Genomic DNA, 24837 nt, shown 5'->3' on the forward strand with positions numbered 1-24837 from the left:
GGGGGTCCCCCGACCTGAAACCAACGCGGTTCAACTCCGGAGACCCCCTGCACATGTACACTAGGAGTAAAAGTTGTTTAAAAATACTTTATTTGTTGCCGATATTTGCGCTGAGAGAGCGGCTTGTCTCTCTCTGCTGCAAACATCTATCGCCACCAAAGGCCTATCGGAAGGCTTATCGGGAGCCAGGCTGTAAAGGCACAGGCTCATCGGCAGCTTTGCTTTCGCAGTGCTTCGGCAGGGATAGGAAGGATTTGGCCCTTACTGAATACTGCGAGGGCAAATCGCCAAAAAAATGCAGATCCCCCACCTATCCGCCACACTTGGTGAAAAGATTTTATCGGGCCTTACTGCATGAGGCCCTAAATTAGATAGAACTAGATTAAATAAACCAAAATATGGTTATGCTATTGTTCTAAAATATAATCCATACTGGCATTCCATACACAGCATATGACACCAGGTAGCCTTGGTTACTATGGAACTTATGCAAAATTGGTATGTGTTCCAGATACCAGAAGAGATGTTTCACAGATGTGAAAAAGAGAAGGAGAGAAACTATAAATGACGTTTTCCATCACCAGTTCTGAATGAGGGAGAATATTCAGATTCATTACAGATCAGATAGCATCTATAACTCCAGCACAGACCATTGTTTTGTTAAGCCTAAAACCACATCACAATACATTTAGTTAAGTCAGAGGAAAGGGCAAGGTGCCCAGAAATGCTAGTGTTGCTTGTTTGGGAAATCTGCGTGGTAAATATGTATCTCTAAAAATACTTTTCACTTGCTATTTACACTCTCAATTTAGTATCAATTTGGGATTTGATTAAACAGTTTTTATTTAAAAATATTTTTTCTAAAATTTGATTACATTTATTTTTGTAAATTACTCATTGAGTTAGCAAATATATGTTTTTTGAGTGCCAGTCTAAATTTATTTTTTGCATATATCGATTGTACCTGTTGGTGGAAGTACTGGATCAGAGCACTAGATATATACATCAAGAAAGGGTTAGTGCAAGTTCTATATTTTTTGTATTTCATATATTGAAAAAGTAGTAATGGAGAAAATATGGGACAGTAAAGTGTTAATACCTAATAGACTATAGAAACCCAGAAAGACTGTCTGCTTCATTGTCCATGAGGAAGCCGCTAGGGGACGCTGTGAAAAGTAGGGTTGAGACAGAAGGAGAGCAGAGAGCACCTAGCGAAACCAAACATGATGTATCCTGAGTAAACGGAAGTCATGTGAGCAACACGGAGAGACCGGGAACCCGCAGAGAGAATGTGGGGATGCTCAGGCACCTTGTAACTCCTAAAGAGAGAATAAATATGAGCGTTTTTTTTTTATTAACAATAACTTGCATATATTTTTAAAATATTGCACTATTTGGACTTTTTCTCTGTTACCCTTTTGAGGCAAAGAGAAGATAAAGATTAACAAGCAGATTCCTGGCCTTGGAGTGATGATATGATATCAGACTATTATTCTAGAAACAAAAGTGCATAGCGAATCGATTTTTAAGAAGCTGCATTCTGTAATCAATATACTACATCATATATTTATTTTCTTTCATGTGTCCTCATAAATATGATATTTATAAGGCAATTTCAATACAAGATTAGATTTTTGGTTCATGTGGATATTAAATTATTTGGCGTTTTTAACAAAAATGTATAAAATTGTATGGAATGCTTACTGTACAATTCTCTCAATTCTATACTTAATAAAATAATGCATACACTACCGACACACTTTATCCTAGTGCGGCTCATTCCGCAAGCCGGGAAATGTCCCGGCTTGCGAGCCGCACTCCCTCAGCGTGCCGCGCATCACCGATGCGCGGTCACGCGTCATCGGGTGTCAGCGCCCCCTGCACGCACGTCCAGGGCTCCCCGAGGGAGCCCTGGTGTCCCGCGATGTGGGGGACGGTGGCAGGGGGTTCCGGGGGACCCGGCGGACCCGGCAGCGGGAGGGAGAGCACCCCGATCGGAGGGCGCTCTTCCGCTGCTTCGGCGCGCGCCCGGCACCCTCCGGCGCGCGCCAGGTTACTGCTGCGGCCGAGAACGGGCAAATGCTCGAATAAACTCGGCCGCAGCAGTACATAATCTAACCCTACAGTACCACAAACTTGGAACTATTTTTTGTAATGATAGATCAGCGATTCACAACCTTTTTTGTTTGGAGGAACCCTTGAAGTATTTTGAAAAATCTCAGGGAACCCTATCTTGCTGACACATATTAGGTTCAACAGGGGTAAATCACAGCATTTCACACCTCACGAGTCCCCTCTATTTCCCACCCTGCTCCCATGTATTTCTCTCCCCTCAGTCTCTCTCTCCCCCCATCTGCCTCGCATGTATTTATCCCTTGTGTCTCACTCTTACTCCCTCTTTTCCTCACTCACTACCTCCCCACCCCCTCTATCCTCTCACTCGCCCCTAACTTCCATCAATTACCCCACTCTCACTCAACCCCCCCTATAAAATACATATCAAAAAAACCCACCCCCTAAATACATATAACTCCACCTCGCAATACATAATAAAAATACCCCGCCCCCGCATATACATATTAAAAATGCCCTCACCAATACATATTAAATTTGTAAAGTGAGAAGGGCCGAGCTTCTCCAAGGAAAACAGATTCGGGCCGCACGGGCAAAATCATTATCATCCTCATATCTCCCCCAGCACCTCTCATCATCATCATCCTCATATACCTACCCGCTGCATCTCACATCACCCCCCTGCATCTCACATCACTCCCCCCTGTATCTCACATCGCCCACCCCCTCTGCATTTCACATCACCCTCCACCACCCTGGATCTCACATAATCTCCCCTCCACCCCCATATGCTTATTTCAGGCGGGAGGAGGGGCTGGTATCCTTCGGTTGCTGCGGAAGAGGCAGCGGTGGACAGCAGAATGGCAGAGCTGGCAGGACTGCACATGCTCGCTCTAGCTAGCAGCAGACACCAGCAGTGCCGGCTCACACAGCTAGAGCGTGCTCCTACCCTTCAGTCCTGAGAACAAGCAGGCTCTAGTGGGGGTGGGGGAATTTTCGGTATGAGGAACCCCTGAGACTGCTTCAAGGAACCCTGGTAGGGAATCCCTGTGATAGGTTCTGAGGTCTCTATTTAATATGCGGTGAAATATCTTCCCCTTGTTTGGCAAAATTTTAAATCCAATCATTTTAAAGGCAATGATACCTTGCTGAGTAAGAGATAATGGCTTTATAGCATATTGAATGGGAGCTCGAGAGATAAGACATTTTGAATGCATGTACTGTACATGTATGTATTTAGATAGCAACATTAGTGTTTACAGAGCTTTACAAATATACAATAAGAGCACAAACATATAGTAGCACATTATTTCTTATTGTAGAGTTTACAATCTAAGTACTATGTTGTGAGACTGAGAGAGATAACAGGGGAAAGAATACGTGGACAGAATTCCTCTACATCCACGTTTCTCTCTGACTTTGAATCCTGCAGCAAAGGATGAGAAATGAATCTCTGTATGGTGCTTCTAATTCCCAGAAAAGTGCAATGAAGGCAATATAGCCCAGGAGTCAAGGGTTGAGTCAAATCAATGAAAAAATGTATATATGTGACAGGGTATATAGCTCACCAAATAAAGCCTGATATGGACAGAAAGCATATAACCACCCTCAAAATGAAATCACAAAACAGCCCCTATATAAAAGGACTCCCAGTGCATTCACTATAGAGAGGGATGGTGTCCTGAACCAAAGGCTGGAGCCATGCAAATACCCTATAGTCACAGTCACAATGTAAGAAATACAGATAAATGACTCACATGATAGACCCCTTATGCTCCATATACGCGTGCATCCGTCCGTTGTGTAGATCAAATATGCGTGGAGAGAAGGTAGAGCACTGCTGAAAAAAGTAGGGCTGGAGGCTGAATAGTGAAAATTAAAAATGCTTTAATAGAGATGCATGGTAGCAAAAGCTACATAAAAAGGGTCCTCTAATGCATTTCGCGCTAAATAGCGCTTTATCAAAGAGTAACCTATGTCCCTGCTAATCAACTTTATATGCCAGTCAATGCGGAAGTAATTTCGCGCCAAAAATCAGTCAGAAAGAATCTGACTGAAACTGAGTCCCTGTAAGAACTACGGTGGCCTCATAGGGTAGAAATACCTCCGTTTTGAAAAGGCAAAGGCGGAAGTACAATACAAATACACAACTCAATAGTAAATCAATATAAAAAGCAAAAACGAAGCAAGATAACAAAAGATTAGAATATAATAATCAAAGCAATAGATGAAGAAGAAAACAATATACTATACAAAAAAAGAAATCAAGAATAAAAACATAATCTAACTATATTAAACTCTTAATTGATAGATGGGGACATATATAGTTATACCCAACCATGAACCCATAACTCATTCCATTATTTTTATATCTTATAGCAATATTTTAATATATAATGATGCAGACAAATCTTAAACTAGATAGAAAAAGAAATAAACAATCTTATACTAGAACTAAAAATAATAATAACCATAATATTTAAAGAAATGCATATGTATATATATGAAATAGTACAAAGAATAATAATACTGTATATATGTAAGATTTACTAAAAAAATAATAAACCATATAATAAGTATAAAAAATATATCAAAGCTGGTGAATTTTCTAAACACATCTAGAATCAAAAGATGTGAATGTATAGAATAGATTAAAAAATGGTATATAATAAGAATGTGTAAAATATAATACTTTAATACTAATAATATAACAAACTAAATAACCCCTAAAGGGTGGAAGAATAGAAAAATCACATATTAATTCACATTTAGCATGAATATAAATATAAATGTTAGGACATTATGGGCCTCATGCAGAGAGCAGCGCTATTTAAAATTGGAGAGGGGAATAAAATGTAGCTTTATTGGAGAGTTTTTTTCTCCATATGCAGAAAGGGCATAAAACTGCATTTACAATCCTTTCTGCATATGGAGAGTTTCAACCAGCGCTATGAGCGCTGTTGAAACTAGTGGGAAAGAAATCGATTTATTTATTTTTCTCCTCCACCGGCCGCGGAGCGCCAGCTGCTTGGTGGAGAGGAAAAATGTTGAAAATCGCGCCATTTTTTTGCCGCGAACAGCCACTAGATGGCGTTCGCTGCTCTCTGCATAAGGCCGTTTTCAACACTGGAGAGATTTCTGTTCTCTCCAGCCGCGCGGCGAGTTTCTGAGAAAAAAAAATGGCGCTTTTTTTAAAACTCCCCATTATCTGCCTTTCTAAAGGCAGATTTCGCCAATACATGCCGCTTTCCCTGTTAGCGCTGCTCTCTGCATGAGGCCCTATATCTTAAATTAAGACTGATCTTAGAAGTGAAATAATTTTATAAAAAGTGGATTAATTCCCAATCTTGATTAATCCCGTTCTGGTATAGGGAATCCATGCTGAAGATCCAGAACATCTCTCGTCTATTGAGCATGTTCAGTCTGTCACCACCCCGAATGGGTGGAGGAACATGCTCAATAGCCGAAAAGGAGAAGTTCTGGATACCCCCCTGAGAACAATGGGCAAAATGACGTGACACTGGATGTGTAATAGTACGATTTTTTATGGCTCTAACATGCTCCATTATCCTAACTTTCAAGGGTCTAATGGTGCGTCCAATGTAGTGCCTGCCACAACCACAATTCAATATGTACACAATGAAATTCGAATTACAATTGATAAATGTGGACACTTTTATATTCCTTTTAGGTTTAGATGTTTGGATACTTTTCAATGGAATGGCATATTGGCAGACAACACAATGAGCACATCTATAGAAGCCTTTTGGTATATTAGAAATATGTTGTGGATGGTTTGAACGAAACAGACTTGGTGACAGAAAACCTGCCAGTTATACGGAAATTATGCCTCAAAAAATTATTTTCCTCTAGGTCAGGTGCAGAGCCGTCCCAAGAGATGACATTATCCTCCTCTCTAACCGATGAGAGCTTGCCCCTTGATCCCTCGCATTCTATTTCTACCTTTAGGGAACAAAGTGTGATATCTGATATGGAGGGATTGCTACTTGAACAACATGATGATGCACAATGTAATGATATAACTATGTCTAACTTTTTTATCCATCAACATACAGACTTTAGGAAAAAATCAACGTTCATTCCCTACTCATCTAAGGGCCCCTTCATCTCCACTTTTGAGAGACTAGTTGAACAGGATCTAAAACAGCTGTCTGAGAGTTGCTCCTCCATCCGCTTCCCCCACGATAACTTGACTTATGAAGAAAGAGCTGAACTAACCATTCTGCAGAACGATCATTCTATAGTTATTAAAAATGCGGATAAGGGGGGAGCGGTGGTGGTGCAATCATCATCCAGCTATCAATTAGAAGCACTCAGACAACTAAATGATGCTAGTTCTTATAAAAAGTTAGGGTACGACCCCACGGTGAGCTATTTGAAAGAGTTAAGAGATTTATTAGATCTGGGGGTGATGCTGTGTGTTCTCAACAAGAAAGAGTTTGATTTCTTGTTGTGTCCACATCCCATCGTCCCAGTGTTCCACCATCTCCCAAAGATCCATAAGTCACTAACCTGCCCTCCTGGTAGGCCCATAGTGGCTAGCATTGGATCTTTGGGAGATGGTGTATCGCGCAATATTGATGGTTTCCTTCAACCTCTGGTTCACTCATTGCCTTCCTTTTTGAGGGACTCAAATCAACTTTTGATGGATCTACAGGAGGTCCAATGGAAAACCTCCTATAGTTGGGCCACTATGGACGTCATGTCGCTCTATAGTATCATACAACACAATCAAGGGATTTCTGCTATTCAACATTATCTTCATCTATCCAAATTACCGGTTTCACTTTGCACATTTTTGATTGAAAGTATAACATTTTTATTAACACACAATTATTTCACTTTTGACTCACAATTTTATTTACAACTAAAGGGCACTGCTATGGGGACTTCATTTGCACCATCTTATGCTAATTTGTTTATGGGCTTCTGGGAATCTATTTTTATTTTTAGTGATCATAACCCTTTTAGAGAGCACATTATTTTCTACAGGCGTTATATTGATGACCTTTTTTTCATTTGGGATGGTGATTTTCTTTCTTTTGAAACTTTCTTTAACACTCTTAATATTAATCAGTATAATCTCACATTTACTTATGATTTTGATATTCAACACATTGCTTATTTGGACATAATGTTGTATATAGATGTCAACAAAATCATTCAAACGGACGTCCATAGGAAACCTAATTCGCGTAATGCGTTCTTGATGGCTAGCAGTAATCATTCCAGGCCCCTCAAAAAGGAGATTTTGAAGGGGCAATTTTTAAGACTTAGAAGACTCTGCTCCACAGAGGAATCCTTTGATATTCAGGCTGAGGATTTGGTCCATAGATTTCTAAAAAGAGGCTATAATAAGGTTCATATTGTGGAATCTCTTGATGCAGTTAAAACTCTTGAACGTGCTGATCTCTTCATTGGTAAAAAGAATTACAAATATAAAGGGAATAGAACCATCATGCCCAAAAAAATGGAGAATAGGGCACCCTTTTTCATTACACAACAGTGTAAGCAGGCAGATTCTATTAGAGGTATCATTCACAAACACTGGCACACCCTTAAATTGGATACAGATTTACATAATGTGGTTAAAGATGGACCAAAATTTGTTTTTAAAAAAGCCAAATCACTGGCAGGTTTTCTGTCACCAAGTCTGTTTCGTTCAAACCATCCACAACATATTTCTAATATACCAAAAGGCTTCTATAGATGTGCTCATTGTGTTGTCTGCCAATACAGTATGCCATTCCATTGAAAAGTATCCAAACATCTAAACCTAAAAGGAATATAAAAGTGTCCACATTTATCAATTGTAATTCGAATTTCATTGTGTACATATTGAATTGTGGTTGTGGCAGGCACTACATTGGACGCACCATTAGACCCTTGAAAGTTAGGATAATGTTAGAGCCATAAAAAATCGTACTATTACACATCCAGTGTCACGTCATTTTGCCCATTGTTCTCAGGGGGTATCCAGAACTTCTCCTTTTCGGCTATTGAGCATGTTCCTCCACCCATTCGGGGTGGTGACAGACTGAACATGCTCAATAGACGAGAGATGTTCTGGATCTTCAGCATGGATTCCCTATACCCGAACGGGATTAATCAAGATTGGGAATTAATCCACTTTTTATAAAATTATTTCATTTCTAAGATCAGTCTTAATTTAAGATATAGGGCCTCATGCAGTAAGCGTTGATAAGGGAAATATGGCCATGTTATAGCCAAAATTGGGTTTGAGATTCAGTAAGCGCCGATAAGTGCTTCATATCGCCAGGTTTCGGAGCCGATAATTTGGTTATGGCCAGTCGCCTGCCGATAAGCCTGTTTTCGACACTGATCGCCACTTTTTTAAATCGGCTGGATTCAACAAAAAAAAACAGCTTATCGGGGCTGATCGGCACTACGAAATTGAGATGTTATGGCCGATTTCTCCCGCCAACTAAAGTTGGCATTTTGGACGGGAGAACGATCGCTAAGGCTGCCGGAACGGCACTTAGAAAAAAAAAATCTTCTGTACATCAATGGAAGTCAATGGAGCGGGGACGTATAACAGTATAGTACTGTTTACGTTTCATTGCTCACAATACAAGGGGGATTTGCATTACAGTGTGGGGGCATTCCCTGCATTGTGTCACAGCTGACGTGTCTTATTTGCATAACATTCGACTTTTACATGTTTTCAGCATTTGCGGGTCACATTACTCATCATGTGATGATGTGGCAAGGGAAAATACTATACTACACTCTTAAAGGAGAACCTCACATCATATCACACATTTTACTCAACTCAGCGACAATTATTTACATGATGTCACACATGTCACACATGTCACACATACACAGTATATTCATCTTCCTTTACATTACACAATGCTTGTAATGTGACACGCATCTTTAAACGTTCATGTACATCTGTATTCTCATGTTTACATATACTTTTGGGTCCTCCCTATTTTCATGACGTCACTTATTGGACGCTCAATCACATTGCATGTTTACATTGTAACCGTTGCATTACAAGCACTTCAACCTAACTTATACACACATGTACAGTAATTCATCATTGGGACACCTTGTAAACTCATTCTATACCAACTATCCTCCTTACACAAATGCATGCATATGCACACGACTATTCATTGTTGCCAACATGTCACAATAACATGGATAATTACACATGTTACACAAAACTTTTCCCACGTCAATCTCAGCCTTTTTGTCTCATTACATGACTGACTCTTGCGTTCACAAGTGTTACATGCATTGCACATGCAACTATTTATTTGCAAGCAATCTTTGTACAAAGCTTCACGTCACATCATTGCCAAATATCATCATTCCCTGCAGAATACACACAACAAATACTTAGAACAACAAGTGCACACAGCTTGCCACAGAAGTACTTTATTATGTTAATGTAACACCTTGCATTTTACTATGTCACCTGACATCATCACATACCTATTTAAAGGACGCACATTACCTGCTCATTCACAGCTACTCATTTCAAAATGTTGCGAATGTTTAGGAGACGCAGGAACATTCTTTTCTATGACATGCTTGATGATCAAGAGAATCATATAGGGCAAGGTAGGGACACACCGAGGGACAGTGACAGTGACGCGGATACGACAGGGACAGGGAGAGGGACAGGCCGAGGGACAGGTAGAGGGACAGGAGATCAGAGGAGAAGACAGAGGAGACAACTTGTGCCTCGTCCGCGTCTGTACAGGGAGAGAACCCTGTTAGATGGGATGAGTGAGGAGGAGATTGTAAGTCGCTATCGTTTGAGTTCAGCAGCAATCTTAGCTCTTTATGAGGAGATAAGGGGGGATTTAGATTTTTTCACAGCCAGAGGTCGTGCAGTCCCTGGGCTTGTTAAAATGCTGTGCTCATTACATTATCTTGCTTCCGCGTCATACCAGACAACTGTGGGCATAGTGGGCGGGGTCTCGCAATCTACATTCTCGCGGGCCTTGACCCAGTTTCTCTATGCACTCAATAGACGCGCTAGGAATTATATTCATTTTCCTACAGAGGCGACAGAGTGGCTGGAAGTCAGGACTGGCTTTTATAATATAGCAGGGATACCATCTGTGCTGGGTGCAATCGATTGCACACATGTTGCTTTGATTGCACCTAGTCAGAGTGAGCATGTGTACCGCAATCGGAAGCACTACCATTCACTCAATGTACAGGTGGTATGTGATGCGACGATGAGGATAATGCATGTGGTACCCAAGTTCCCTGGTTCCAGTCACGATTCCTCTATCCTGAGGAACTCTTCAGTCTTCCATGCGTTCGAAGAGGGACATTTTGAACCTGGTTGGCTGCTGGGTGAGTACATATTTACATGTTCTAACACAAAACACATGTTGATTTAGGAATGTTGGCATTGTACAATTTGATCACTAATGTCAGCTTATGTGTGCTCCATTCATTATAGGTGACTCAGGATACGGAATTAGGCCGTGGCTCTTGACTCCGGTGCTAAACCCTCAAACTGAAGCAGAGGACAGGTACAATGCAGCCCATATATCTACAAGATCTGTTATAGAGAGGACATTTGGCCTACTCAAGACCAGGTTTAGGTGTCTGGACAGAACTGGTGGGGCTCTTCTATACAAGCCTCAAAAAGTGTCTGATATTATCCTTGCCTGTTGCATTTTGCACAATGTTGCACTCAGGCACAATGTACAGTCAGACCTAGCTGAGGCTTTGGTAGACGAGCATCCCACCCATGTAGCTGCTGAAAATGAACAAACAGCCAGTGGTGGCCAGACACGACAGAATCTCATCAATTCATTTTTTTCTTGTAAGTACAAACTCATATGTTCCTAGTACTACTTTTATAGTTTAATTATGTTATATTAACAATAATGTTTCTTTATATAACCTTCTGTTAGGACACAGATGAATATGGGTTGCACACCTTTCTTTTCTCTGCTGTGTGCACAAAGGGATGTGGCACCGGTATGTTATTGTTGCACAGGTTATATAATCCCTCTTCAATTGTACTTTAGTTGTGTGTATGTGAATACAACTTGGGTAACAAAGCAATAATATTTTAGCATTGTGTTATTCCTTATGCTAAGACAAAACACATATTATGCCCATAATCATTCATGCTTCTAGTATGCTTACATACAATGTTATTGGTGCAGTGTAACATGTACATCCATATGATGTGTACACCAGGCTGATTTACATTTTGAATGTCATTAAATATACATGGTGTTGCACATTTAACACCAAATACACACTTTGATGTGTTCTTTACGGTACTGAAGATGGCATGTCAATGTTTGCAATTTATATATTGTTCCTTTGCATTATAGGTATATTTGCAGTATGACTGATCATGGTATGTATATTTGCTGACATCTGTAATAAGATGTGGCTACCTCAATCTTCCTATAATTATTGGAACTAAAAACCCAACATATTGGTTTAAACACAAATGTTACATATATGTACTTTCTGTATCATGTATATGCATTTAGCTACTCTTGAGGTTTCATGTGCATTGTATTACAAAATGATTACTCACATTTCATCACATTTTATGTATGTTTCCTTATAATTTCCATTAATGTAATATAGAGGTGTTTGGAGACAAGGGGATAACTGTACTTATTTGTTTACTTACGGGAGCACATTCATCACTAGCATAGACACACTTTTTAAGACAACTGTTTGTGTGTGTATCAATTGGTGTAGGATCCATGTATAACACCGACAAATGATAACACCAGCTTTATTATGGTAGCTTATATCATCATATTGACTATACTATGTATTTCTAAACGATTAATAAACACAGTAAACTATAGTTAGTTAGGTTAATGAAATATACACAGAAACGTACTTCATAACATGATGGTGATGTCATATTCAGAACATCATGCATTGGAGGGGACCATAACATCTGGCCAGTAACATTATTTGCTACAGTCCCAAACCATTTTATCTACATACCCATGTAACAAGAGATTTTAAAAATAAATGGCTACTTGGTTGTAAGTGTCCTTTATATTGGGAGAAGGAGTGGCTCACTGAGTAAAGACACACACTGGCACTGATAGTTTGAAGCAGGGGAGTCTGGTTCAATTCCCGGTGTGGGCTCCTTGTGACCTTGGCCAAGTCACTTTATCTCCCTGTGCCTCATGCGGCAAAAAAACATTTGTACGTTCCACGGGCCAGGGACCTCAGGCTGAAACATGTGTCTGTAAATCGCTGCGTACAACTAGCAGCCCTATACATGAACATGCTCATATTATTATTATTATTGTTACATAGTTTCGACAGTCATACGTTCCATTACATATTAGAATACACAAATGTGTTAGCAGAGTGGGAATGGTTGTTATATATAAAACACACCATGTCATAAAATGTTAGTAGTCATTAAAGAACACTCAATAAAAATTCATGAGGCACTCTTTTGCAACATCATTATGTTAATTAAGTGCTTATGCAATATAGGCATAAGGGTATCACATTTTTAATTGTTTGTTAATAAGCGCTGCAAGCAATATAAAATTAGTTCCATATGTAGTATAGTAGTCGGTGGCTCCTCCTCACAATCATCTCATATAAAGGTAGACTCTTCTGAAATCATACATTGATCCGATTGTATCTTCCCCGACATCTCTGAAATACAGCAAACACATGATGGTCAAAGATGGCACCTTACTAGATATGCATCCGTGACAACGCGTTACGCAGCTCTATATGATTGTGTAGATACACACGTCAGTCACTTATATGTTAGAAGTAAAACTGTTCATCAGTATGTAATGTTTCTTTAAATTTGTAGCAGGCATAACTATGTATAAGAAGTGAACGTTGCCTGTATACTGAAAGATGTGCGCGCACATCTTTGTGTGCGCACGCACTTCACGCTTGGCTCCACTAACTGTTAGCGCATGCGCAAAACAAAGCGTACGTTGTGCGTTCAATACATGTTGAAAATACCAGTAAACATAACATCTTTATTTCAAATACAATGAAGACGAAACTACATTCGTTCTAAACGAGTACATCTGTATTCTTTTTAAACAGACGTGTTTGAACAGAAAGCACGGCCGATAACACAATGCGCAAATGCAATACGTGTGACGTCATGTTAAGCCAGCGTGAAACGCACGCTAACACTCCTCCCACTCAATTAACATTCGGCTAACGCCCAGGGTACGCCTACAAACACTGAGCCGCACGCATCACACACTGCAGTTACCGTTACTATAACAAAACATGACAGCCAATAGGCTTTGAGGCGCGCACGTCGCTTGGGGGCGGGACTTACATCACTAATCCTTTTTAAGGACGCCTTGGCCCATGACAAGGGTCCCACGTCATACGTGGTGGACCCGGTTTTCAATGTTGTAGATGTTGCATGATAACAAAACAGGTATGTGTTAGAGTAATGGTAAAATGTTGCTAATATGTTTAAAGGGATAGGAAAGTACGTATATTTATTCCGTCAGCAATGTGTACTACTCTTTCAGGTCCTACTATATTGTATTAGGAAACAATTTGTTTGTGATCGCTACATGTTATGCAGTCTGCAATGTTACGCTGTATCCACGCATTGAAAGTGAAAATGGTGGTTACAAAAAAAAAAAAATTTAAACGCAGAGTCAACGCATAACGATTGTTATATTTACCATTCTTCTAGAATTAACTCTTCGCCTGGCTGCAACTGGTCGCTCCAGAAATGCAAGCCATTTTCATCCACGCTTAACCCAACCGCTGAATCCAGTATGGCACATATCTCCTCCAGGATGCGCTCATAGGAATCGCCACTGCTTTCTTCAAATAATTGGTCGGGAGGTAGGTTCATTTCTTCCGGTTCCCATTCCAATGCAATTTCAGCTGAAAGGCTTGGTACATAATCATAGTACTTTTGTTCTTGTACAATGTGGGTTTCAGGAATGGAGGCTGCAGATATTGCAGCACGTATCGATTCAAAGGGATCAGTAGTAGCGGATACATTGCTATTGCCATTAGGAATAAATATGCCTTTCACGACAATATAAGTGCCGTCTTTCAGGATAAATTGTTTTTCCGGGGCAATCTTCCAGAAACCATAGGTGTGTTGTAGCTTATCCTGGTCACGTTCAAAAAAGTCATTACTTGATAAAGTGAATCTTATTGAGGAATTAAAATTCCGTGCATGCTTACGGTCTTGGTAATAAGGATATTTTGCTCGAATGAAATCATCGATTTGGCGTGTGCTTGCTTTCTGTCCGCGACTGTTCAAGATGGCTTCACAGATCATGTACTTATACCCTAAAAGGGGATTAATATTGTTAACGAATTCATCAGCCATGTCTGAGTAGCACAAAAGCTGTGTGCAGGTCTGTGTTATTTGCTCATCAAAATGAATGTGCTGAATGGCTAACAAACTCCTGTTTTTCCTTGTCAAGGTCAACAAAAGTAACTACTTTGACTCCTTATTTCAAACGCCAATTGGATTTGTTTGTCTAATTGGGTTAACAGTTGTGGTTCGTGATATGGGACTGTGGGAGAAACATTTCTCCTTCTTTTATCTCGTTTGTGAAAAACATCCCTAGACTGTGAATGCGTTCACATAGTGTTTTTTTGAAAACTAACAAAGACCAGTGTGTGAAAATATTTCTTAGCCAGGCATATCAGTAAAAACACACCTGCAAAAAGAAATGTTTTTTCCCCGCTTACATTTCTGTGTGTATGTGAAAGTCTGGTTAACTCCCTGTCTGCATGAGTTTAAATACGTGTGTATATATATATATATATATATATATATATATATATATATATATATATATATATATATATATATATATATATATATATATATATAAATATATCTCTTATAAAAATATATATATATTTATATATAATATTTTATTTTTTTTTATATTGCAGGAGTACACACAACATTGATGGCATTAAGTATACCTTGTATGAAACCTATTTAAATGGTGAGAAACATGATTGAATTAAGTAATAAACATTTGTTTAAGCACAATACTGTTAGAGTCTCATACTTAGGATATTTCTCAAACATTAGGCCTGTATTATTAAAATAGTGTGCTTTCACAAGGAAGCATGAAGTGTATTAGTTTGTGTATACCAGTTTATATAGTACTATATATATATATATATATATATATATATATATATATATATATATATATATATATATATATACACACACACATATATACATATATATATACACATATATACATATATATATACACATATACACATATATACATATACATATAGACATATATACATATATATATACACATATATACATATATATATATACACATATATACATATATATATATATATATACACACTCAAACACTCACACTCACACTCACTCAGTGTGTGTGTGTGTGTGTGTGTGTGTGTGTATATATATTATTATACATTCTGAGATGTTATAGAAACGAACACACAACTGATTAAAGGACAAAATTACAATGGCCAAGCAAGGCAAAGGTAAGTAATAATTTACACATAATCCTGCTGTACACGTACAAGAAAGATGTTTGCACTTACTTAGGTGTTTTAATAATTGCATGTGACTAATATGCATATGCAATTCTTACATCAATTAACACACCCAAATGCAATGTTTTGCTGCAAAGTCAATGGCAGCTTCTCTAAACTTAGCAACTGGCTCCTGGTGGACCATTACTGAACAGACGATTACAACATAAATATTTATAACACAATTAATTATGAGTGTTAACATTTCCAAAACTTCACGTGTACAAGAACATAGTTGAAAGTTTGGAAACAACACAGTCTTCAGCATACATACAATAGTAATTAGATAATCTGAAGTCAACAAAACAAGGCCAAAGACATATTTTCTGAATTATAACATTTATTTTTTTTGTTCCTTTTGCGAGCGAGTAACAGGCCTGCTTGTTGTCTCTTGAATTTTCCTTTTTCTTTTGCCACCAACTTTAGGCACAACAGAGCCACTTTGAGTGGCCTCTGGCACTTCACGGGCAGGGCTTGTGGCCAGTGACTGTTCACCTACGGGGCTTGTGGCCAGTGACTCACCTACAGGGCTTGTGGCCAGTGACTCACCTACAGGGCTTTTGGGCAGTGATTCACCTACAGGGCTTTTGGGCAGCGATTCACCTACAGGGCTTTTGGGCAGCGACTCACCTACAGGGCTTTTGGGCAGCGATTCACCTACAGGGCTTTTGGGTAGTGACTGTTCACGGACAGGGCTTGTGCCCAGTGACACATGTGAGCAAGTTGGTAGACACTGCACAAGTGATGGTTGGTCTGTTTCATGTGTGTCTTTTGTTGTTTTTGACCAAAAACTGGTCAGTAGTAACTGCTTGTATTTTGTTTTTGTGGGCTCCTTTGTAGGTGTCAGCTGCTGATTTTGTACAGATGGCAGTGGTAGTATGTCGTCAGGAACCTGCACAGCAATCTCTGCTACTTGACCGGTAACATTTGGGCCTGGTGAATGAATATCAGATGAATGTGGTGAAAACTGACCTGCATGAACAGATCCTGGCTGGGAGGTGTTGAATTGTGGTACATTAGTCATTCTCCAGTAATTAGCTTGTGTTTGCTGAACAACTAATGCTTCGAATGAGGTGTTGATTTTTTGCAACTGTTTAGGCACTTCAATGAAGACTCTGTGGAGATGTGCCAATTGTGATACTGTTTCTTCCTGCAGTCCAATCATCCTTTCCAGCACTGTCATCATGTCTGAATGGCGACGATTTTCTGCGTCCACTATTTTTCCCTCTGAAGCTACAATTGCATCGTATGTGGAAGTTGATGGACGATTTGGCGGTACAACAGTTTCTATTGGCACCTCTTCATGGTCACATGATTGTATTTCAGTCTCTTCTGTGGCGTCATCCTCATCATACTCATCATCCTCATCACCATGATGTTCTAAAAAGAAATGTACACATTATTAAATGGCATGTTAATGTATGCTGTGTTACTATGTAATTGTACTGTGTCCTAAGTAACACCTAACATGTTAGCATACGTTTTATAACCTCATTAAAAACTACCTTGACTTACGAATAATGTTTGGACTCAGTATGAAATATGAATGAATGAAAAGTTGCTCTAAACTCAGAAGTCCTACATGATAATTAACATCACTAACACAATACATGTTGCCTTACACTTAATTTTCACTGACACTAAGTAATCCTATTTAAAGAAGATGTGCAAAACAAATAATGCACATGACAACATAACATATAGAAGAGCACATATTATATGGCCAGCAAATGATACACTCACCTTCTAGTAGTGTTGAGCTGGCTGACCCAGGTGAAGACACTTGTTCCATCTCAGGTGACACATGTCCTCCAGGGGCAACTATATATAACAATAACATAAGTTTTACATTTACATGTGTAAATATTGAACAAACACTTATTGTATGTTCTGTATTTATGATTAACTAACAACATCAGTTCCTTAACCGAAAATGTGTGTGAAAGTGAACATAAATAGTTGTAATAACACTGTACATGCCTGTGTACTTAGAATTTTTGAGTTCCCTAACATACAACATACTATGTTTCTGCAGTAATGCGTGAGGATAAATAGATTAAATGAGTACATAAAAATCATATGTTGTGTAGTGATATCAGTATCATAATGTACATAACTATCATGAGATGACCATTCACAATGGTTATCATGAAGGTGGTCATATTGCAAAAAGTGTTGTTTTTGGTAGAGGATATGTGTGGTACATTAATCGAAGATGTGGCACACCTGAATGTGGCTGTGACTCAACAAGACAACACATGCAGTGTGTGATAATGTGTCTTTCATAGTAGTTCAACTATAGATATGAGTGAACTAATGTGTGACGTACGCTTTGATAAGTAATGAGTTGTTGGGGCATTTAGTAGCTAGAGTTAAGCTTTCAAATGAGTGTGATTAACTTCAGTTGTGCTATTCAGGTTGTAAGAAAGGTATTCCCTTCCCCAAAAAGCCTAATCAGCCACACCTTTCAATGACTTGAAACAGGTGCAAATGGTGTGAACTAAGTTGACCGTGAAATGAGGCTGTAATTAGTGTGTGTGCTGAACCCCACCCCCTCTGTTGAAGTGTATGCTGTGATGAGATATTAATTGCAGCTGCTTTAACACAATGGTAGATGAGCTAAGTAGTCATCTGCAGTGTTTAAGTTATGAAAACAATGACATAACATATGCTACGTGTGCCTCATTATGCTGTCTGTATATGACATAAAGCAAAAATGGACCTTTTCATAAGCAACTATAGATGTGTTAGTGCCAGTGATGTTTGTAGGCCGTTACATGCAATTTCTTTGATGCATGCTTAAAATAGGCAGTAATGTCATGTTTGTCGGAGTAAAATCAATAAAATACACAATAACATGATACATATTTCTGTTCTGTACCTGTAGCTACTAATAATTTCTCATGAACATGTGTTACACATGTGTACTACCCTGTTGTTCCCCATCTTCGCCCACCATCAATTGCTTCCACTGCAGCTATGCATTTTGGGAATTCACATGTAAATGAGCACGCAATGGCACGTGCTATATTAGTTACTGCTTTTAGTAGGACTACTACATATATGTCTATTTTGAGATATATATATACAGAATCAGACATATACATATATAGATGCAGGTATGCTTATATTGTGAAGACAGTATAAAAAGCAGTGTAACTATGCAAAATAACTGTAAGCAACGACACGCCTAGTACAGTAATATTTATCACCTGCTGGAAATTGTGACGGATAAATTCCAATGTCACGGTCACCAGCCAAGCCTTCCACGACGACGGTAAGTAATTTTGGCCGAAGCAGCTCCTCCAATGGAGTCAATATGAGACGTTGTGGTGTGGGCCCACCTCCAGTGCCAGTAGCATGCACGCGTTGGTCTTGTATTTTCTTTTTCAATTTGGACCTAATATCATCAAATCTTTTCCGACAATGATACTTGTCCCTGACACTATTCCCACAGGCATTGACACCAATGACTATTGTGTCCCACATTTCTTTTTTGCTTGCTGCACTTGTCCGCCCTTGAAAAACATATAAAAGATATGAGGTAAATGAATAATAATATAAGCACCAGTTTCCTACACTGCTAGCTGTTCCAAGTGATAGCAAACATGCTGTTTTATGTGTAATATGTGCAGCACATGAGCATTCACTACTAAACCTATACATGTAAGCAAGGTTGCATTCATATTGTATGCAGTTCTGGCAAATTGACCGCCTGTGTTTATTTGTCCTTGTAAGGCATGATAAAAAGCTGTGTTTCCACACTAATGAACATAGAAAGATATTGTGTACCCATATTTGCATATGAACAAAACTCAGATGACCTAGGATCACATGTATTTGAATAATAAATGTAAAGTTACACTTACCTACTAAATGTCCATATATACTGTCATAGTGCTCCAGAATGCCAGTGACAAGAGCCCTATTTTCCTGGTCATTGAAGCGAGGATTACGTGGCTTCTCCACACGTTTTTTCCGAGCAGGTTTAGGGTCAGAGCTTGGCTGGTGCTGACTGGACTCTCCTTCTTCCAATGGAAGAGCCTCCAAAAGCTGGCCACCAGCAAGCACGCCACCACCATCCACCCCATCAGCAACTGCGCCACCAGCAGCACTCCCAGCACCAGCACTCCCACTCCTAGCACCAGCACTCACACTCCTAGCACCAGCACTCACACTCCTAGCACCAGCACTCCCACTCCCAGCAACAGCACTCCCACTCCCAGCAACAGCACTCCCACTCCCAGCAACAGCACTCCCACTCCCAGCAACAGCACTCCCACTCCCAGCAACAGCACTCCCACTCCCAGCAACAGCACTCCCACTCCCAGCAACAGCACTCCCACTCCCAGCAACACCACTCGGTGCACCAGCAACATCACTCCCCTGAACAGTACGTTCACTCCGACGCGTACTCCCACGAGTAGCACTCCCACTCCCACCAGCATCACTCTTCCCACGCTTTGCGGGCATACTTCCAGCACTCACAAAAAACAGACAATAAATGTACAGGCAATCACACGACCCACTTCCACATATAAAACAAGACAAAGATGTAAACAAAACAACAAAGGACAAAGCTCACCCAATACACAACAAGTCTCTCAGTCAATATGCAAATGTTCAATCGTCCAGCTCTGTGCGTCTCTCTCTCTCTCTCACTCCCAACAACACAGAGAATGATTAGCAGTACACGTTGCCTTTAAATATGGCGCGCAATCAAAAACATGCTTGTTTCGCCTGATTCAGCAAGATTTGTGATTGTGCAACCTAACAGCACCCCGCCACGCACGCCGATACACCTGTGTGTGATCGGCTCATCATCGTGAGAGTGGGCGGATTTGTTTTCTGGTTGATTTTGAATGTATTCGGCACTTACTGCATACGGAGAGGGAAAAACGCCAATAACATGACTAATCGATAAGCTTGCCGATTTCACATAATCGTCGCTTACTGCATGAGGCCCATAATGTCCTAACATTTATATTTATATTCATGCTAAATGTAAATTAATATGTGATTTTTCTATTCTTCCACCCTTTAGGGGTTATTTAGTTTGTTATATTATTAGTATTAAAGTATTATATTTTACACATTCTTATTATATACCATTTTTTAATCTATTCTATACATTCACATATTTTGATTCTAGATGTGTTTAGAAAATTCACCAGCTTTGATATATTTTTTATACTTATTATATGGTTTATTATTTTTTAGTAAATCTTACATATATACAGTATTCTTATTCTTTGTACTATTTCATATATATACATATGTATTTCTTTAAATATTATGGTTATTATTATTTTTAGTTCTAGTATAAGATTGTTTATTTCTTTTTCTATCTAGTTTAAGATTTGTCTGCATCATTATATATTAAGATATTGCTATAAGATATAAAAATAATGGAATGATTTATGGGTTCATGGTTGGGTATAACTATATATGTCCCCATCTATCAATTAAGAGTTTAATATAGTTAGATTATGTTTTTATTCTTGATTTCTTTTTTTGTATAGTATATTGTTTTCTTCTTCATCTATTGCTTTGATTATTATATTCTAATCTTTTGTTATCTTGCTTCGTTTTTGCTTTTTATATTGATTTACTATTGAGTTGTGTATTTGTATTGTACTTCCGCCTTTGCCTTTTTAAAACGGAGGTATTTCTACCCTATGAGGCCACCGTAGTTCTTACAGGGACTCAGTTTCAGTCAGATTCTTTCTGACTGATTTTGGCGCGAAATTACTTCCGCATTGACTGGCATATAAAGTGGATTAGCAGGGACATAGGTTACTCTTTGATAAAGCGCTATTTAGCGCGAAATGCATTAGAGGACCCTTTTTATGTAGCTTTTGCTACCATGCATCTCTATTAAAGCATTTTTAATTTTCACTATTCAGCCTCCAGCCCTACTTTTTTCAGCAGTGCTCTACCTTCTCTCCACGCATATTTGACTTTGAATCCTGGCTGTCCTTCTTTCTCTCCATTCACTCTCCAACAGGGATGGCATTAGCATTGGCATTTTAAGAGTGACGCATTTTAAAGTGATAATTTTCAAGTGAGAATATATATGTACAAAACACAAATAAGTGACCAGAGGAGGTCACTAAAAGTCCCTAAAAATTGCACACATTACATAATATAATACAATGTACATAAAGTACCAGTTTAATAACTAGTACCAATAGTATGAAAATATATACACAGACCAACTGGGAATTATCCACACAAACTAAACTATAGCACGACAAACAAATATATAAAGTTTTATTACACAATAAAATGCATAAAATAACAACTAAATTACAAAGACTAAAAAGATCCCCTAGTGGTCGAGACAGGAGAAATATGGTGAATATAGGGGTTAATATGAACCTATATTGATAACCCCATAGAGTATATGTATGGAGGTAGGGTCCAAAATATATTAACACCGCTAGATAGCCTGACCAAAACCTCGTGCAAAATAGCAGCATCTAAACAAGGGGAAATCCCACACTGCTAGAGACAGAGCATACCAAGAAAAGACATTACTATGTCACAACTTAAATGGTAAACACTGTTATCGTGATTAGAGATGGGTACAGTGGATAAGGTATATAATGAATTCAATAAACACCAGATATTGTTAGTAAACAGGTAATGTAAGCAGGTGTATAAGGTCTAAATAGCCTGCAGTAAAACAGGAAATATACGACCTGATAACTGATGCTGCAAGGACAGCAGTGTGATAGATGCCCTGTATGTACAGCGTTCCTTAGTGTCAGCAGTAGAAGCTGCATGCACGCTCCGTCGCAACCCACGTGACCATCAACGTAGTGACGTCACTAGACCCGACGATCGTTTCGCACGATCCACGCGCTTCTTCACAGGGGGAGGAGTTGTCCTGCCTAGTTGGTGTGTGGGAATAAAATGCTCTAAGAGCGAAGCCCATTGGTCCAGCTGCAACCAATGGTTTCACAGTAAGATGTATAGGGGAGGGACATAATCTCCGATACAATAACATTCAGAGACAAAATGGCATATTGCTAGTATGTAGCCATATGTAAACAGCACCAAAGCTACAAAATGACATAAGTGAGATAAGGCTGGCAAAGAGGCAAGACAAGCCAGCAGACATAAGGGGATGAATGTAGTACACAAAATGCAGTGGCCCGGCGCTCCAGGTGACAACAATACCCCAGTCCAATGGTCAGTCCATGTGGATAAGGAAAGTTATTTTACAATGTTCCAGTCGATGAAGGAATGATGATCCAATTTCTGGCTGTTGGTTCCAAACTCCTCCTAATAGACAAAAGAGAAAAGACCATTGCGCAGCCACAAAAACCATTAAATGACCCCACAACAGAATTAAAGTAGTGAACTTACAAACATACTGTGTCGTTATTCCTTTGAGACAATCTGTGCTTTAAACCTCTTCTTTTTCAGATATCCCGAATCCCCCGTGTTGTCTGTCATTCATCCAGTTTTTCTATCTGCTCACAGCATTAACACTCAGAAATGGTCCCCATGTGTCCCCAGAAAGGAGATGACATAAAAAATGATGGTGCAGATTGATAAAATTTAATAACAATAAAATAAAAACAGCCAAAGGCTTACTCACATAAGCCAGGCTGTAGTAAAACAGCTGACAACGACCGTTGCAAGGCCTGCCCCTATATGAAAACTACCAAGAATTTTACAGATTCAACAGGTACAATGGTATTTACCATCAAAGACTATATCAACTGTCTTACAGCCAGAGTGATATACCTTATCACCTGTAGATGTGGCGTGCGATATGTGGGTAAGACACACAGAGCTCTGAAGGTGAGGGTTCTTGAACACCTTGGATCCATTAGGAACACCGCAGATACCCCAGTCGCACGCCACATCCACGCCGAACACAATGGTGATCCCCAGTACCTTTCATTTTTTGGTATTGAACACCTACCATGGGGGCAAAGAAAGGGAGATTGGGATAAACGTCTGGTGCAAAGTGAGTGCAGGTGGATATTTACACTTCAGACACTTTTCCCCAAAGGACTTAATGAGGGGTATATATACACCCCCTTTCTTTGATAGCCCCACCCCACCAACCATGAGATATCTCTTTGTGGTTCACCCAGCTAGACGAATAAGAGCTCTCTTGTTTAATATGTTGCTATGGGATCCGGGTATACAATTTAATGGTCTGGAGAAAAAACTGCAAACAAATATTGATAAACTTAAAGCAGACATCAAAGCAAGGAAGCAGAAAAAATTTGTGAGAGACTCAATAGACTTTAGGGAGGGTAAAATCTCCCCATGACCGTTTTGACTTTTAGAGGCGGTCATCTAAGGTCCACACAGTTCTACATACTTACATTATGGAGGGCCACTAGTACATCCACCCCGACAGCTAACATAGGATAGTCAGGGTTTATAAGCCTCCATCACACATCATTAGCAGTAGGGGATTATCCCTACCTTTGCCCCGTGTCACTGGATCATTTTTTTTCTTGGTATATGCCTTTCACTTATGGTGTTGTATATATAGCAAACATGTCACCAATCGGACTCTCAACCTGACCCTCTCCATCTTTCTCTTCATATGACCATCGTACCAATCCCTCCTCGTTGATCTTATTTTTGAAGCTGGAAGATGCGCGACTATGCAGATACTACTGCGCCTGCGCAAAGAAGGATTGCAGATCTACCAATGATGAGAAGTCAGGATCTCCCACCTCTGCCACAGATGACGTCCCCGATAAATAGATCGCGAAAAGTGCGTACCAATCAGGATCCAGGACAGAAGATGCAACGACGTGATGGCATCATCCAGAATGGAACGAGGACCCTGCGCATTCAGCTGAGTGCGGAAGAGAACAACGGAGAACAACGGAGAACAACGGAGAACAACGGAGACCCACGTGGGAGAACCGGTTATGATTTTAAAGTAATTTCACCTGTGTTTGGGACTACTTATGTTGGACTTTTCACAGTATGGGTATTCTAGTCACTTGAGAAAGACCACATAGTTTGTTGAAACGTTGTGTTTACTGATATAATAAATTCTTTTTGAAAATTCCATTGTGCCCTGGATCATCTATTTTTTCATATAGTTTTTGGATTTTTCTTAGACAGGTATCCCCTGAACCAGGAGCACAGGTAACTGCAAGTATAATATTGTTTATTTTCTATGTGGTGTGCAGCATT

The 24837-nt window shown here is 39.4% G+C and overlaps 1 protein-coding gene across 1 annotated transcript; it reads right to left on the reverse strand.

Annotated features, from left to right (window-relative positions):
• Window positions 1-15796: 15796 nt before the first annotated feature.
• On the reverse strand, window positions 15797-19184 carry LOC142470829 (uncharacterized). The gene is made up of 3 exons (XM_075577601.1): window positions 18867-19184; window positions 17398-17475; window positions 15797-17034 (listed from the first exon to the last, which is right to left on the reverse strand). The coding sequence occupies exons 1-3, from the start codon at window positions 19141-19143 to the stop codon at window positions 15995-15997; spliced, it is 1395 nt and encodes a 464-aa protein (XP_075433716.1). The 5' UTR covers window positions 19144-19184; the 3' UTR covers window positions 15797-15994.
• Window positions 19185-24837: the final 5653 nt, after the last annotated feature.

Source organism: Ascaphus truei, chromosome 1, assembly GCF_040206685.1.
Source record: "Ascaphus truei isolate aAscTru1 chromosome 1, aAscTru1.hap1, whole genome shotgun sequence".
In the NCBI taxonomy this organism is placed as follows: domain Eukaryota; kingdom Metazoa; phylum Chordata; class Amphibia; order Anura; family Ascaphidae; genus Ascaphus; species Ascaphus truei.